At 37.3% G+C, this 17,899-nt stretch overlaps 2 protein-coding genes across 8 annotated transcripts in view; one reads left to right on the top strand and one right to left on the bottom strand.

Annotated features, from left to right (window-relative positions):
- Positions 1-245: 245 nt before the first annotated feature.
- LOC139127620 (coatomer subunit zeta-1-like) lies at positions 246-14,242 on the bottom strand. Of its 6 annotated transcripts, none has more exons than XM_070693534.1 (8): positions 14,097-14,242; positions 11,754-11,822; positions 10,619-10,700; positions 9,878-10,025; positions 9,331-9,408; positions 8,784-8,874; positions 5,532-5,564; positions 246-1,290 (listed from the first exon to the last, which is right to left on the bottom strand). In XM_070693534.1, exons 1-8 carry the CDS (start codon positions 14,112-14,114, stop codon positions 1,243-1,245), a joined length of 567 nt encoding a protein of 188 aa, XP_070549635.1. In that variant the 5' UTR covers positions 14,115-14,242; the 3' UTR covers positions 246-1,242. The 6 variants fall into 6 exon arrangements, with proteins under 6 accessions (XP_070549635.1, XP_070549639.1, XP_070549634.1 ...); XM_070693536.1 differs by lacking the exon at positions 246-1,290 and adding an exon at positions 4,577-4,637; XM_070693538.1 differs by lacking the exon at positions 5,532-5,564 and having other exon boundaries at positions 14,097-14,241.
- Positions 14,243-14,248: 6 nt separating this feature from the next.
- LOC139127619 (separin-like) overlaps positions 14,249-17,899 on the top strand; it is a 31,548-nt gene continuing 27,897 nt past the window's right edge. For both annotated transcript variants that reach the window (XM_070693532.1, XM_070693531.1), the window contains exons 1-2: positions 14,249-14,398; positions 16,605-17,898. In XM_070693532.1, the coding sequence (XP_070549633.1) occupies positions 14,327-14,398; positions 16,605-17,898 (1,366 nt within the window). In that variant the 5' untranslated portion in view covers positions 14,249-14,326. The remainder of the gene's footprint in view (positions 14,399-16,604; position 17,899) is intronic.

Here is a 17,899-nt window from a genome sequence, read left to right as displayed (position 1 = left end):
TGAAGACAAAATATCCTATTTCTTGTAACACTGCTGCTTCTTAGATTAGATGAAAACCATGCCAAACAAAGCACAGACCATCTATGAACAAAGAAAGTATTGCCAAAAAACCCACTTTGCATGTCACGTCATTAGTAGAATTCTGCTGACAATTTACGTCATCATCCACTCTACTGCATTTGAAACTGTCACAACACTCACTATCATTCATCCTAAAGAAGATGAAGTAACCACTGAGGCATTACTAAAATTTACATTATCCTTTATTCTTTTCCATCAAATCAAATATCTTAAAGTACCAATATCCTTTTCAGGCCCTTGAAATTTATTTCTAAAAGTACACATAGTCTGACTGTGATAAATCTATGAGAACTGAGGAAAGTATGATTCCTGGGGAAAGAACAGAATATGATACACAGTTGAGAAAAGTTTTGAAAATGGCTCTGGATGACACATCGACTGGGGAATCTACATTTTCAGTCATGGCTTTACTGTTGCCTGTCGCAAGGGGGCGCTGTTTAAATTTCATGGCGCCAGAAACGGGTGAAAGTACCACATCTTTGAAGGTGCAGGGAGTGAGAAAGAAAAAAAATAAATATAAAACTGTTCCAAAAGTTTCAACGTTTTACACTGTACCCTCTCGATAATATCAGAAATATTGAGATACTATATATTTGGCTCAAGTTATAACATTACGCAATCATGTTGTCACTGGAAATTTGTGGCACTAACACTGGAAAATAATGTGTAACATTACGCATAAATAAAATGTATTCAGATATGCAATGATATTGAACTATCAAGTAGCCCCATCATCAGACACATACACGTGAAACTTGAGAAATAGGTGATGTACATAAGTAAGGTACATTGGTGTAAAGTCTTTCAACGCAGGCAGCCTGATAGAAGTGGACCCCATCAATGACACAGCGAGTGGATGAAGTTGGCTTTGTCAAGAATAGAGAAAAGGTGGAGATATATCTTATATTGGGAAGATTTGAAAATTTTGAAAACGTGATTGAGTGCAGACAACCAACTTGGAGGGATGATGAAGCCACTTTAATACAACTGTAACTTTACAAAAGCTACCCTCAGTATGACCATGGTCACTTTCCAACCCTCCATTTCAGTATGGACCTTTCCATAGCCAAGCCCTGTGACAGAAATTGAAAATGATATCCAAATGAGCCGAAATGCAGACAGCCCCAGCGTTGATAGTTCCAATGTCTTCTGGCAGTTGAATTACTTTAACAAAGACCACTTGATCTGTTCCTTGGCCGACTGGAGAACCTAAAAGATTGAAAAATAACAAAAACATGTTCTTTATTTGTCAGTATTGAAATAATGTGCATGAACAAATCACGAAAAGAAGTAAATTGTGAACAATTGTCAACCATTTTTGCTACATTGTAACCCATTCTACAGTTACATATTAGATACTTTGTTTCTGTACTCTTTTGCTACATTGCTGTTATCAGCAATTGTTACTTGTATCATTTTTCACAAAGGAACAAACTGCATTGAAACAAAGTAGCAGATTAAACAAAGTAACAAATTGGTTAACAAAGTAGCAAATCAGAATCTGAACACAATAGACTTGCTGATCCCTGGAACACCCTTGCACACTGTAACTTGTGTGTAACATGATCTAAGTTGTAACTGTAGCCATCAAAGTATCATGCATTCAACAGACATGCATTCCACCATTAGCCACCATACATTGCGACATTCAATATCAGATGTATATATGCAGAGGTATGAGAATGCTCGACAAAAGGTACATATCTCTCTACTGAAACTCATAAAACACATACGACTGGGGTTATTATCAATATTTAAAAATCCAGAAGTTCTGGCGTGGTTTTATTTTTACATTTCAGAGTTAACCCCTCCACATGTAGCCCATTATTGTCTTCAGTAACCTTGGCTATGTGAATCACACTGATAATCGTGGTTGAATTGCATGGATGGCAGCCAATTGGAAAGTTTATTGCATACTACATCTAATTCAAGAAACATTGAAGAAGGGAATTTTGACATACCATTGGATTTTGGTCAGAATATTTTACAAAACAAACTTGCGTATCCTCGTAATTTCAGTCAAATGGCCAAAAAAAGAAACACACCACTATTTGTTTTCACGACAAGACAAAGTTTCATATTTGAACACTTACAGTTTTGAGACAAATGTCTTTACAAGTTTACTTATCAGAAGAAGCAATGTAACAACAGTAGTAAATTGCAATTATTATGATCATGTCAGTTTTATGGAAAATGTGATGCAAAATTCTTCTGGCATACATGAGGAAGTTTTGATTCTGGCCAGTGTCCTTGCCAAGACAAAAATAATACAGTGTCACATTTGCTTAAACATAAAAATGTAGTTTGAATAACTTTTTATAAATTTTGCAATTAGCTAATGTAACGAAGGCTGTCAGCAGTGACTTGGTAAAAGAAAACTCTATGATATGTTTGTAAAATGAACAAATAGATAAAATGTCATTGACTGTAAGGATGAGTTTCATGCTTTGACACCAGTAAGTACATTCCAATGAAAGAGATAAATGTAAATGCCTGTGATTTTTATGTTCCCAGAAAAGCTAAACACTGAGTTGTGCAAAAGACGAGTGCCACGGAATTTTAACATGCATGCAGTCTGTGAAAACATACAGTGTAACTAAATTTGCAATTTATCAAACGCTGACAGAGTTTTCAACATTATGGGTGCATATTTGCTACTTCTTGATAAAACACTTTGTTGTATTTCCACAGCACAGGTAACAAACAAGGGTTATAGTTGAACCACATTGACATGGTGCACTTTGTGTACTGTTTCAAGCCTTTAATCTTCTTTGGCTGCAAACAGTTTGCAATATGTAGAGTGCAACTTACTTCAGTAACACTGAGTAGTACAGGTGCTTGATAAGTCAAGCACATTAAAATTTTTAAACGAGTTATAGAATCCTCTGCAGGTTTCAAGTTTCATGAGTCAACTAGAGAAACTGTAAAAATTAATGCCATCTCTGAACACAGTCTCTCAAGCAACTGTGCTCTGAAGAAGTCTAGCACCCTCCTGTGAACTTTGCACGTACTTAATGTTCCTCACCAGCTAGCAATTGACCCTTTACATAAGTCTAGCGCCCGCTTTAACTTCAAATTCACAACGGCCACAGGAGGGCGCTAGACTTATGAAAAGGGTCTATACTACTATATCTAACTTGATACAGTAGACCCCTTTCAACTTTTATTCAAATTGGATGAATTCATTCAAACTGGTTTGGAGACCACTAGTTTATTAAATTAATCCTCATCAGTCTTTTAAATGACTTTGACTAACGACGTTTTCAGAACCTGTCATGTACATGTGAGATTATAGACAGGTCTTACAGAGAGAGGTTACTATTCTTGAGTGCAACCTGTTAAGAGGGAAACCTTTTGACGGTAGATAAAATTAGACAAAACTCTTACTGAGCTTGCCTGTTATTGGGTATTCTTGCAAGACATTATAAAAAGATTTCAAAATACACAACGTGTACACAATCTTATCAGCAGATAGTGACATTGCTGTGGATTTCCGGCAGCTGTGTCTCCATGACAGGATACTTATTTAGTTTGTGAAAGATACTGAAACATCAGAAAAAATAACATTGCTGTTGGAAAGATGTGAATGTTTTGAAATATTGCAGCAATCAAATACCATATTGGTATAAAGGTAAAATGAGTGTTCTAAAGAGAGTTGCATTTTACATGCATCTGACAAAAGGTTCCTTTTGGATGAAATAAGAAGTAGAAGATTTTTACCCTGCACATACATCAGCTAAATGGTAACATGTGTAACATAGTTAAGCTGTGGAGTTTTACCAAGTTTAACACTTTTTATTAGAAATACATCAATCTTTCAGATCATTGCCATAACAACAATTATGACATGCATATTCTACTTCCTTCATCTTCACCTGAGACTGGCCACCAAAAAGCTCTAATGTCCCTCGTTCCCAACGGACACAAATTTTCACCGATGACCTCTACCCTTTCCGGCCATCATGCATTACACTAGGGTCTTCATTCCAGTGGTCAAATGACTGATGTCTGGTGCCATGCAATCTTGATCTCTACACGGCTCATTGGTCAGATGTTATTGTGTATATGACCTTGACACAAGGTCAAATAAACTGACATCAAAGCATCATATATTGTGACCTTTGACATCCTGACAAAATTCTCAATTACAGAATAACAAATTAACCCTTTGAGTGCTGTAATTTTTCCCACTGAAATTTTAATGCAACATTTTACCAATTTTTATGATTTTTCTTGTAAGTACTTTTATTATTCTGCATCAAATTGGCATCACTTTTTATTAACTTATTTATCAAAATTTTCAGGAAATCAGAGAAAAAGTTGATGGGGTTGTATCTTATAAAGGCAAAAGAAACGCTGGCACTCAAAGGGTTAAATGACCTTGTGTACTTGAAAATCAATAAAACCTGCCAATGAGATGCAACGATCAAGATGTGACCCAAACTGGCCAAAGACCTTTTTTTTTCATAAATAGACGTAGATATACTAACTTCAGAATGAATAGTAAATGTTTAAAGATGAAGCTAAGAAGATATGCAGCCAAAGTTATCAAAGATCTGAAAGGATGCAAGAAATTCAGAATTAATGTTCAAGTCACTGATAAATATTTCCACTGATGGAAATTAAGTCCATTTTGTTCAAGATGCCTCTTTTAATTTTTACAGGTTGTATGGAGACATACGTTTTAACAGCAAATGTGAAATGATCAATTGAAGAAAGTACACTGATAAAAGATATGGTAGATGACTTTCAAGGCAAATGGAGGACACACAGTGAGAAGTGATAGCAAAGTTTTACAATCTTTGTCCCTAAGGCAATATCCAAGACAGGAATCTATAATATTTGTGTAACAGGTCCAGCATGACTTTGAATTTTTTTTTTTTTCTCTGCATTGAGAATGACAACAAGCATGAACATTGAATATGAGACCAACACAGTGGAACTTAAATTTGACAAACAAGTGGGACTTATGACTTCTCTTTTGAATGGTAGTGTCACCAACATCCTATTCAAAATGGCACAGTGAAACCATTCTCCATGCTAGTGTAAGGGACTCTTGAACCCTGCTTCTGTAAAGGGCCACATGAATGCAAATATCTGTTACATGTAACCTCTACATCTGTTGGTTACATTGTCTGTTCTGATGGTCTTTTGTCTATCACACCGTATGGCTATGGTGAATGCGCATTTTGGCAGGCAGCCCCTTGCATACAATATGGAATAGACCACACATGCATTAACTGAGATATACTGAGTTCCTAGATGTGATACATTGTAGCAATGTGAGCACATGAAGAGTATAACTTGATACTTTGTATCAAGTAAAATGATGATGCAATTTTGCTGTCAGGGGAAGGAGATAAAACAGAACAAAAACCAGAAAGGCAAGATGTTGTCTACGTTGACAAAATGAAAACCAAAGAAAAATGATAAAGTCAATAACGTGATACCTTTGAGCTTCCTTGAATTTTGTTAGTAATATGCTGGTAAATGGGAAAGAAAAATCAATCAATTTCATTGCAAAAACAAAGCTGGCATGCATATCAGATTAGCAAAGTTTGCACTCGATACTGGATACAAGTTATTTCCTTATATGGACAATGAAAGTGTCCTTATATGGACAATGAAAGTGTCCTTGTAAGGTAATAAAAACATCCCTAAATTACCATGAAATCCTTATATGGGCAAAAATGATCTAATTATCCTTTCAACCCCTGTCCCTGCATTTGGTCCAACCTGATCACATTAGCGTTCACATGTATATGCCTATATGTCAATACAATATCTGGGCTTTGGATGATGCCATGAATAACCAGCTCAGCTATAACTGAAGATGATTACAGATGTCAAATTACATTGTATGGTATGATAATGGCTAACGGCAAAGCAAGAAAAAATCAGGGCACAACTGAAGATAACTGGAAGACCCGACGCTCAAGGGCGCTCTCTACGAGAGGAGGAGGAGCGTAGGGAGCTTCCTCGAGTGACGGATCTTTCAGTCTAGACTGAAGAATATTAGGCCTACATTAAGCACCGTCCAAATTTCTCTAATCCTAGAGGGTCTAGTTCCTTCATAATGCTTGAGAGCCCCCAACCCCTACACAATCAAGTAATGGTAAAAAACCTAATCTGAATGAAAAATTATTAACACAAAGAGTCACACTTGATATAAAGACAGTACAACAGGAAAGCTTTCTTTCATGATGTTGATTGGTCCCACTGTTTCGCAAGTTTGTGAGAATCCGAGCTTCAGAAATAGACACGTGTGGTAGGGATTTTACATTGCACATTTTTCTTCTAGTATCTCAACATGTACATGGATAGCTGTGCAAAGTATTGGAATTTGACAGTCCATGTGAGTTATCTACTGACATCCATTGTTGCCAGTCAGTTTCAAATACTGGAAATACTGGACAAAGAAATTATTCAGAAAATGATTCAGAGAAAGAGCTATACACGAAACAAAGCATAGAAGGAAGATTTTGGAGAGATTTAATAATATCAGCAGTTGCAGCCTTTTTTGTTAGTATATGATAGGGTGTACAGTGTTGCAGCCAGGATGCGCCCTTGCGACAATGTCCCCAAAATGGAACCCTTGTCCCACACTCTCGTGCACTGCATGTCACCTCTGGCGCACTCATGAGTCAACTGTATGGGCATAGTGTATAGTGATATCTGTTAATGGTGATGTCCTTTGTTTGGCATGAATATTTTTAGGCTTATAATATATTTACATACTTTTTGAGCTATGATTAAAAGTAATTAGAACGCTGGATTTGATATCATTACATGCTTGTAGTCCGACCGAGACCTGATTTGCGGTAGATATGGTATACTTGCCTGAAATTCAAGCACAGCGATGCGGTCTCGATAACTTTTACTTTTTTGTGTGTGGAATGTATAAAATTGATTGACAACGGCCGCATGTTGTCCCCAAAATGTGCAAAATGTCCCCAACACTAAACGATATTGGAACGCTGTGTCCCCTGATTTAAAATTCCTGGCTGCAACACTGGGTGTAACGTATAGCCATAAACAGATGAACTCTATTATCCAAAATATGAACTTCTACAGTGTACATGTACTGATAGTGTTCATGTGAGTGTAACAGCACAATTGGTACTTATATTGTAACCCTAACCTGCCTATACACACATCCGTACGCACACACACAAACAACAGAATGACCACACTCTACCAACAGACAACAGTGCGATGGCCACTTCTGATACTTCATACACATTACAAGCTCTTCAATAAAACTCTACAATGCCCTAAATGCCCAGGAAAGCTAAGTTTCAACAAAGTAGAGAAAGAAAAAAATCATATTCATGAAAGAAATGTGGCATACCACAGAGAAACTGTGAACAGTTTGGAAACATTAGATACTCTTTGATACTGATAATAGTACTAATAGCACATGCTCCTGACATAAACGCAAGGGTTACATCAAATCAGTCACTACTCTTCTCTTTGAAACTCATTTGCTTGGGCAAATATATACAGCAATAGGCTAAGCAATTTAAGAGGTTAACAACTGAGGGTGGGGGACATCTACATGTAGATGAGGTAAGATCAATACTCTAAAAAGATTCTGTTGATGATTTCTCCACTGACTAAGTTAGCTAGAGTTAACAGAAATCATTACCTTCTTTAAAACACGTACAGCAATATAAATGTTCATAATCTGACACTTACAGTTGATGTAAGTATGCAGGCATACTAATTTTGTACAAGTAATAGTAGTTCAACCCTTTGAGTGCCAAAGTCAATTTTTGTCGCCTTCATAAAATATACCATAGACAATTTTATTTTAGATCCAGATAATTTGTTTTTCAGATTTTCCCCAAAATTTTAATCAAAACCTAAAGCCAATGTCAAGTGATGTCCATTTGGTCCAAAATTATCAAAATACTACAGAAAAATTTCTACAATTGGTAAAATGTACTAAAATTTTGGCGGGAAAAATTACAACACTCAAAGGGTTAAAGTAGTCTTCACATTTCCATGGAAGAGACTGTTTAGAGGAGAGTCTTGGTACAAACCCTGCATTTGACTTTGTGTTTGAGGAACACTGAATGGCCAACACAATCATTGCACTGATGTGTGTGGATGTTTACCTACTGTGCATGAACTTTCTCCCCTAGACTGAACATAGAGCCCTGAGTACTTTCTGTACGTTATCTCAAATTGACTGCAACATATGCACTTTCCAACAACGATGAAACCAAATGTATCACATAACATTTATGATTCAGTCAACAGTTACTGGATTTCATATTGGATTTCAAATATCCTGATATTTTTTTAAAATACACCTGTGCTTGGATCCAAATAAAAATTTGTACATATTGGAAGTCGTGTGTCTCTCTATCTTCTTCAAAGCGTGTTCACCTTTCAATGCGTCATTGAAAACGATTTTATTATGAAGAGAAACAGAAAACAGGATATTGTATCATGAAAAGCAAAGTTAATAGCAAAATAAAATAGAAGCACTGACCAGCTCTGGCCATGTAATCAAGTAATAAAACAGCAGCATTCTTTCATTCTTATGATATTAAAGCATGCCTTTCAGAAATTCTATCAAAAGTATTTCAGCACTAATTATAGATAGTTAACATCACACTATGGGTGCTTTTCTAATTTTCGGGCAGCCATTTGATAAACACTGAAATGTGGAAGATGAATGTCTTGTTACAAACCTGTACAACTGTCTGTTCAGCAAGTGGTATATCATCCATGCGTAACGCTACCCTCTGTGCTACAGCGTGGGGATCAGCTTCAAGGATTATGCTGCACAATACAAACATGACGAAATGAATTCCATTTCAACAATTTTCTAGACATGTGTATAATAAAAGTATTATATAGCAAAGTATTTTTGTCAGGCTAATGCATATTGTTCTTATCAGTTGATTAATAAAATTGTCAAAATGAGTTAAACTCAATACGAAAGAACCACAAAGGCCTGGTTGCAACTTGACTAGCACATATATCCCTCAACCTTTCACATGTTTATTTCTTTTGTTTTTATCCACATTTTCAATGTCACAATGTCATCAATTCACTTTCTTTCTTTGACTGAGACAGAAGCAAATATCAATCTTGCAGATGTTCGTGAACATGAAAAATGAATTCTCATTGGATTTATCAAAAATTTAAAACCTGTCATTTTAGAAAGAAGTTTACAAGAGTCTAGTCAAAAGATTTTGTTGACAAGCCCTGAAACAAAAAACTTGATACACTTACCCGCCATCAATAATCTCGTCTACAGCTAACATAACACCATCTAAATGATCTATGAGAGTGCGCTTTTCTACGTTTTTCCTAAATAGAAGACCAAAAACATTGTTAGACTAAACATTTATGAATAATACAAAACATATATTCCTCCAAACTGTCACGCTTAATCCTCATTTTGAGCATACCCTAAAATTCTTAAAGGTATACTGTCACCTGTTCCAACTTTGCCACAGTTACCATGGAAAGAGAAAATCTAACCAATCACAGATTTTAAGCCGGTGGCCGCTTTTTAAAAACAGAATACCCAATAACAGGCAAGCTCATCATTCTTGTAACCAAAATGTAACCTAAATTTGCAGCCAAATATCTATATTGGCATAGTAATAGGAGAACAATGACATCATCGGCAAACATGCCTGTTGTATTGATTTTAACTGAAAATACCAGGCTGATGACACTGCCTTGATACCCTTGTATTCGAGGACACCGTAATCCTTTGCAATCCAAATAATACCCTTATAATGAAAATTTTTACAGGAAAATGATAGCTTACCTGAGCATGTGGCTGATTGAGTCATAAAGGCAGTTAAGAACGCTGACTAAAATCAACTCGTTTTCATGCGATCCACCCATGACATAGAAAAACAGATCAACGTTACTTCTGTAAACACAGGTCAGTCCATCTAACATGATGATTTCAGCTGTGTAGAGAAAGAATAAGATCGTTTGATTAAATAGTCTTTTGACTTTATGAATACATGCAATAATCGTTGCCTATTATCAGGAAATTTCCCTCCAATTCCTAGCTGTAACCTTCCAATGTCAACCATTTTGTGAAGTCTAATTGTTTGTACTCTAACTTGAACCTCTCCACAGATACTTAGGGTTGTACTGCACGATTTATTTTTCAGGATGTAATATTATCTAATATTATACAGCAAAATCAAAAATTTTACTTTTTAAAAAAATTTTGAAAATAGGTAAAATATCAAATTCAGAAACATTTATAATTATCTTTCAATTTGAATTTTTGTACTTCCATTATTATCATATTCTGCTATCTGTAATAACTGATGCCGGACATGCCATTATTACTAAACCTGACATTTCATTATATTTACTCGATATTTTGCACAAGGTGTATTTTTATAACGAATATCGAAGTGAAAATAGGAAACTCCTATTTAACCCTTTCATCACAAAGATTTGGTGCAAACCCATTGTTATCAATGGTGATTGTGGACCTGTATACAGGGAATCGGGGGTGAACAGGTCAAAAAGTCAATAGACTTACCATTTGCTCTGTGTGTCTTGTTAAATAAATTCTTTTCAAATGCTCTTTGTTCTTTCACTGATGGGAATGTTTCATCATAGTACTGCAACACACAATTGATAAATTTCAGAATTCAGAAGTTGAGAACAAGTACTGGGAAATATTCATAAAGATTATGTCCACTTAAAAAGCACAATGTTTGAATGTACTGCTACTGTGTTGAGAACTCCTCTCCTGCCAAGCTAATGATTATGATCAAGTTAGTTAAAACCAGCAAGGTAATAAGATGTATCCCTTATTTTGGCATTTGAATGAAGACTTGAAATATCAAGGCCCCTTGAAACACAGATACTGTAAACGTGATTTTTTACAGACTAAATCTGCTATTGCAGAAGGGGATATGACACTGCCTGGCATGATATTTTACCCTTTGAGCACCAAAGTCAATTTTTGCCACCTTTATAAAATATTCCAGTCAATTTTTTTTAAATTTTTGGCAAAATTTTGATAAATTTTTGGCAAAATTTTGATAAAAAACTGTAGCCAACAAAACATGATGTCCATTTCCTCCAAAACTATCCAAAAGTTACAGAAAAATTCATAAAAATCGGCAAAATATTGCACAAAAATTTTGCTGGGAAAAAATACAGTATTCAAAGGGTTAAAGCAGTCAGTGTCTGCATTTTAATGTGTTAGGCCGCTTTAGCAATGAAATCCACTCCGTATTGAATCAGAGGGATCTATCAGTCCAAAATATGCTGAAAGTAATCTCAGTACTCCATTGACAAGCAGATGATACCATCTTTGAAAATTTTTATAAACAGTAATTCAATGTCCATCAGCACTCTGAATAAGCTAATATTTTAGTGCATGTGTACGGTTGCTAAACGAAATCAAAATAATGACATGGTGTAGTCATTATGCCCTGCTCTATAATTCCCAGTTGAAGTCAGAGCTTTCAAAGAAGATATGGCTTCTATTAGGCATTTTAGCTTAAGTACAGACTGAGAAAGTGCATCAAATGCAAGGGTCGGGGATCACAAGAACCAAATACACAGGCAAAAGCTTTACAAACAAAAGATTCACACACTAAACAAAATTGAATATAATTTCTCTCTATCCTTCTTTTTCACACAGAAATTAACAAATACTTTACCTTTGCCAAAATCCTTTCACCATCATTATCCAGTATAGCAATGGCTTTCACTGAATACAGAGAGGGTTGCTGAAATACAATCAAAGACATACTTATTGTACTGTATGTGGTTTAACACACTGGTTCTTCATAAAGGCTGGAAGACATAGATACAGGGACTAGAAATCATTTTAATAACATTTTGGATGTTTCAACTGTTGATAATTAGCGAATACATTGTCGTTGTTTTTTCAATTTTACCATGTGACAGTTTCACCTGGCTGACAAGATAATTAAAGGCTATGAGGCTGAAATCAACATTCTTGAATCAAGTCACAAGTTCAAGGTCTTTAAAGAGGTTTGATAGTACATAAGCACAGATCAAGAGGAAAGTGATCAATCTACAGACCGCTGAAAATATTTGTCTATGGTCAATCGTAGGTGTCATTTAAGTCGGAATAATACAAACCATGGAGGTAGTAGAGAAGGAGTCACAACTGAGATAATTACGTTTATTACTATTGTGCACCATTGGTTAAATCCCTTTATGTCCATTGTTTAACACCCCTTTCCCGCCATCTGCGTTGCCGACGGTACCTTCGCAACCATACCGAGTGAAATTAACCTGGGTTTGCCAATGCGACTCAGTTTCTCCACAGTGTCATAACACATGCGCAAAGACTGTATTTGCGTACCTTGGGTCAAGTGCGTCATGATAGTGTAAGAACCGACACGTTCCGTCCACGAAAGTGAAGTTACAAGGAATTTAAGTTTTTCATTCTCAAAATCTTAGTTTTTTAACGTCGTTTTTTATATACTTTACATTCGATCGCAGGAACCTTTCCTTGTTAGAATGAAAGTTCTGATCACGAACTTTTCAATCATGTACTGAGTATGGTGCAGCGGACTGCAGCACTGCCATGAGCGTGGGTAAACTTGTAGCGTTTCCCGGGTGTTTATGACGCGACGCCAGCGACGCCATAGGCGACGCTGCGACGCTTTGTTTCAATGCATCGTACGTGTTGTTTTTATATCGCGACCATTCATTAAAGCATGGAGGTAGTACCTCCATGTTAAAAGCTATGCTTTCTTATTTAACCTTAAATATCATTAATGCCAGTACAACATGATAAAACACGGCAAGAACCAAGAACTGGATTTGGAAAAATGTTGGCGTGTTAACAATGCTGCTCTACGATATATGGCATTTGTTTGTGATCGCAAGCTATCATCAACTCAGTCTCCGCGCCTTTGCAGATACAAAAGCTCCCTTCCTCAATTATCTGTTCCTCGACCTCTTTAACATCGTGTACATCAAAATCAGTGGAACGACTCGAACTTCCCGACGCGACGCTTGGACATGTGACGCCATGTTTGAAGATCTGTCAACTGCCGAGGGACGGCCGAAACACCCGAACGACCCCGAACGAATTTAATCTTGTTTCCTAAATCTGAAAAAACACGTTCGCAAGTCCCGTTGGTGCTAATGGAGTAGTTTGTAAGGCAAACGGCGGCAAAACACATGGTCCCTTTGATCTCCGCCTAGTTGTGACTCCTTCTCTGCTACCTCCATGTACAAACGTATCAACAACTTTGTGTCATACTGCTAGTTGACATGTCCACATTTGTGGTGCAAGTTATGTGCGGTTTCTGTCTCTATGATTGTATCTGTCTATCAATGATATTTATGGTGCTGCTGATAGGTTTGAAATTGCCGTTTGTAAAACCATGGAGGTACTGCTACCTCCATGCCGTTTGTAAAACCATACCATAGCAATACTTTCATTGTACAATTGTACAGTTTTTACGACTTAAATGGAAAGAGATCATGGTTTACCCGTGGCTGCGTGGATGATACAGAAAAATTATCTACCCTTGAAAAATTGCCAGCATTTGTGGCTTGGCTAAAGTGCAGAGCTGTAGTTACATTATAAGCGAGTGTACCTCCATGAACCATAGACAGTATTGAGGGGGAAGACCCCTCTACTAGTGTCTATCCATGAACCGATTGTCTTATGTCACTGTAAGAACATGGCAAATACAAAGCCTTATATTCACATCTTTGATCAATCAGTCTCATTATAATGTGTCTCGATATTATCCTATGTGACACTGAAGTGCAGTTTTACGGCTATCATTAGTCGCCCTCATTTCCTGATTGATCAAGAGAACGAAGTTGAACACAGGACATTTACCAGAAATTGGAAACCGGAAGTACATAATTTCAGTGATCACACGTGAGTCACTGACTGTAAGAAGAGGCATAAAAATATTAGTCAGGCGGGTGTAATCATAGCTTAAACAGATCGGGAGACGGGAAATGCAGAAAAGCGGCGATTTCTGAGTTATTTTGAACGAACTTACGTGTAGCGGAGTGTCCATGTTGTGCTGGCCCAGGTCGACGTGTCAAGTTCTCGCGAAATCACGCAGATCACGGTAGTTTATCTGTAAAACACGGTACATAACAAGGGTATTGATTGGTTCTCGTGTTTCTGCCAACGCCAATCGCTAGCATTTTAACAATAGGTATTTGGCGGCCATTTTAAGTTTGAAAGGCGCATCGGAACGGGAAGACCCGAGGAAACACAATAAAAATGGCTGGATACAGTATCATAAAAGCGTTGAAAGACGGACAATCGCCGGTTCTTGTCTTGAAAGAAACCCAGGTAAATATTTATGTTTCATAAGATCTATGATAAATGCACAGAAAAACGGACGGGCCGTCTCGAAGGACACGCAGTAAAAGTACGGTGCATTCAAAAATCCTAGTATCCTTGTGATATAATGTACCGGGTGCATCGACTCACACGGCCGTTTGTAGTGCTTCAGCGGCTCGGTTTATGTAACTAACTGGTGTCTTCGGGTGCACACGGCTCGTCGAAATACCTGTAACTGACAGGGGCCCGGTCGTTGACTTCCATTCTCAAGTTGGTCTGGTTGCTATCAATGGCTTCCTTTTTGGCTGTCGTTCAAGCATGAAAGTTACATCTTGACCTCCCTTGTTCAAGTATCTTAATGATTGTTCTACAAATATAGATGTTTATGCTCTAGCAAGCGATGTCAAGAATATTTTTCTCTCCTTGATTTCATGTTATATATGCATGGATGTAAAAACTAGATCTTTTAGGTTACATCCATGATATATGGCATATGCGACCTGTGTGATTTGTCGATTCGTCTTTCGGTCATCTCGTCAGTAGTTCTCTAAACTCTACAGCCAAGCGTATCTTTGAAGTGGTCTAAGGTACTCGGTAACTTGCTATTAAAAATGTATCACAGCAGGGCAAAGTGAACCACATTGGAGAAAAACTCCCAAACGGGAAACCACCTAGAGATGTGTTACATGTATTTTGATACAGCTGTCCTGATCACTAGCTCTATTTTATCATTTAGCTAGCAGGGAACTTGAACACTTCTAGAGTTCCAGCACCATTTTATGAATTATTATCCCAACCGGGAGATTTTCTCCTACATCATATGTAATAGTTTGAAAATGTTGGTGTTTCAGTTTACATTATTGAATACATGTAGAAATATGTAAAGAAAGTAATTTTGAACAATGGCAAATCAACTCTAAAAGGCCATGCTGGTACACTTTTCTGAATGCACAGAACCATTCTGTTTAAAAGTACTCTCCATATTGGAAGAAAATCTTCTGATCGTAGGGTCATTTTTTCTCACGATTGGGAGATTTTTTCCTGATTTGATGTAGTGTACCATGCTATACTATATACTATATACATTAGAAACCATACATTTTATTCACATTACTGTTAAGTGTAATGTAATGTACTGCATTACATTTAAAGGGCAAAATTTCCTTTACACCCTGCCGTGCGTCAAATATGTTTCATTATTGGGCGTTCAGTCCTACACAGGAAAAATGTCAAATTCATCTGTTAGAGGGTTCAGAGTTAGAGACGTAATGCAGTATATCAATGCTAAAAGACCACAAGGCAAAGAATGGCCAATTGTGTGCGTACTGATAGGAAGTTTACAATTTATGATGAAAGATGATACATATGTTGTCAATTCCTGTTGCACTGTACTATATTGACATGTTGACTGTTACAACTTAGTAGCAATTAGTCTTGATTTTCTAGTTCGGTTTTTATTGATTGTAAGCTTGTCTGATCTAATCCTTAATTTTTTCTTTGTGTATCATTTGGAGATTCAATCTCTTTTCTGAGATGATTTTTGACCGGCTTATGTGTATACAGTAAGAGTAGATTAAGCCCATTGAACTTCAGACCTGGTAGGATTGGATTTTTGTGATGAGCTGGCCACTCTATTGGTACCACAACTAACCAAGTTGCAAATTTGTCCTATTAAAGGTATACTGTCACCTGTTCCAATTTTACCACAGTTACCATGGAAAGAGAAAATCTAACCAATCACAGAATTTAAGTGGATGGCCACTTTTTAAAAACAGCACCCTCACATGGACATTTTGTATATCAAGGAATGCCCCTTTGACCATATATGGGCATATTCAGATAACAGGTGACAGTATACCTTTAAATGGCTACAATTGAACTCTGAATGATTGCACCTTTAGTTTACCTCACTATGATGACCTGTTCTTCAGACCAAATAACTCTGAAATCAAAGTGAAACATTATACAGCTGGCCCAATTACTGTAGATTTAACCTGTTCACCCCCAATGCCCTGTAAACAGATCCACAATCACCATTGAGAACAGTGGTTTTGGGCCAAACCACTGTGATGAAAGGGTTATTGTGAAAGTGAAATGTTAATACTTGTAATTTTATTTGGTAATAATTAGTCAATAAAATGATCGATATTTAACAAAACTTAGGTTAAGCTAAACTATAACTTGTTTGGTCTGTGATACACATTTTATTTTGCAGAAATTTGTACAACCACTCCTTGTTGGGAAAGTAAGCGAGTCGGAAGTTGAGGAATATGGAGTGTTTGGTTCAAAGATGTTACGGCAGTGTGTTATGAGCCTTGCTGACGGATCAGACAGCAAAGATGAAATCTTTCAAATCTGTGGTTATACGTATCAATGTATTTGTCAATCTCAGACAGCAATGTCATCGTCACCCATGGCGATTGAGAAGTTGCTGTTTCACGTCATGGTGCACGCTGCCAAGTTGTCAAAGCCGAAAGAAGTCGGGAGGTTTGCCGGATTTCTGTACAGACGGTTGAGTGAAAGCTTGAAAGAGTGGGATTCAGTCGACGAGAATTACAGCAAAAGTATCGACAATATTGCAAAACAGTCGTTCAATACTCTGTACAAGGCAAGTCTGGATATCAAGGAGGATGGAAATTGTCACGAAAGGACGTTGGCTTTGAAAACAATGGCTGTCAAGTTTGCGCTGCTCAGCCAATCGGACACGACGTGGGCCCTGGACCATGCATGGAAGGTAGCAGTCCCTGTGATCAGATCGCAGCAGAAGACTGGGTACACTGACAATAGCCTGGAACAGTACTTCGAAACAGTCGACAAAAAAGTGACCGAGCGGATCATGAGGAACAAGGAAAACAATTGCATGCCGACAGTGGAGGATATATCAGCCATACTAAAATGGACAATAAAATATACCAATGCATGCAGCGCTGATAAGGGCCTTGATGTGTTTGATACAAGTGTCAACAACTTGCGGCATATTCTTGATCATGATTCAGACATGAGGAAAAGAGCAAGTGTTTGTCTTAGCATTATTAAGCTAGGACTTCTCCTGGCAAACAATTCGTCTGAAGTGTCGTCAGTGTTGGACAGCGTTCAGAAACACATAAAATGGATACTTGCTAAAGGTCTGGAAGCAGATATACTGCAGTGTGTGATCCTGGCGTGCGAACTTGTCAGGAAAAAACTTGAAAACAACTTCACTTCCGACACAAGGTATAGTGAGTCTGTGTGTGTGCTAGTTTGCAACTTTTTGTCCCTGCAAATTGAGCTGCTGCAGTTTCGAAGTGGAGTTGAAGACAGCACTACAGAACAGAGACAGCAGGACATGGTGGGGCAGTTCAGTGCTTGGAATATCATGTGCAGAGTTCTGATCACAGCGCTATGTAAGGACCCGACAACAAAACTACAGAATCTCTGCAGGTTACTCCGTGAGAAGATTCATAACATCCTAGAGATGGTGTCCAGCGAGGAAAAGTTGCCCATGTTGATGAATGAACACAACATTGTAGG

Source organism: Ptychodera flava, unplaced genomic scaffold, assembly GCF_041260155.1.
Source record: "Ptychodera flava strain L36383 unplaced genomic scaffold, AS_Pfla_20210202 Scaffold_33__1_contigs__length_2856901_pilon, whole genome shotgun sequence".
NCBI classification, from domain to species: Eukaryota; Metazoa; Hemichordata; class Enteropneusta; family Ptychoderidae; genus Ptychodera; species Ptychodera flava.
Note: the sequence above shows the minus strand (reverse complement) of the source record. Positions and strands in the feature narration are given on the sequence as shown.

Coding starts and splice junctions, on each gene's coding strand:
- LOC139127620 (XM_070693533.1), bottom strand. CDS start 11,843: ATGTCTTTGATTGTATTTCAGCAACCCTCTCTGTATTCAGTGAAAGCC. Junction 9,409..9,877: donor TCAATCAGCCACATGCTCAG/GTAAGCTATCAT, acceptor TCTTCTATTTAG/GAAAAACGTAGAAAAGCGCA. Junction 1,291..5,531: donor AAATTCAAGGAAGCTCAAAG/GTATCACGTTAT, acceptor TCAATCTTTTAG/GTTCTCCAGTCGGCCAAGGA.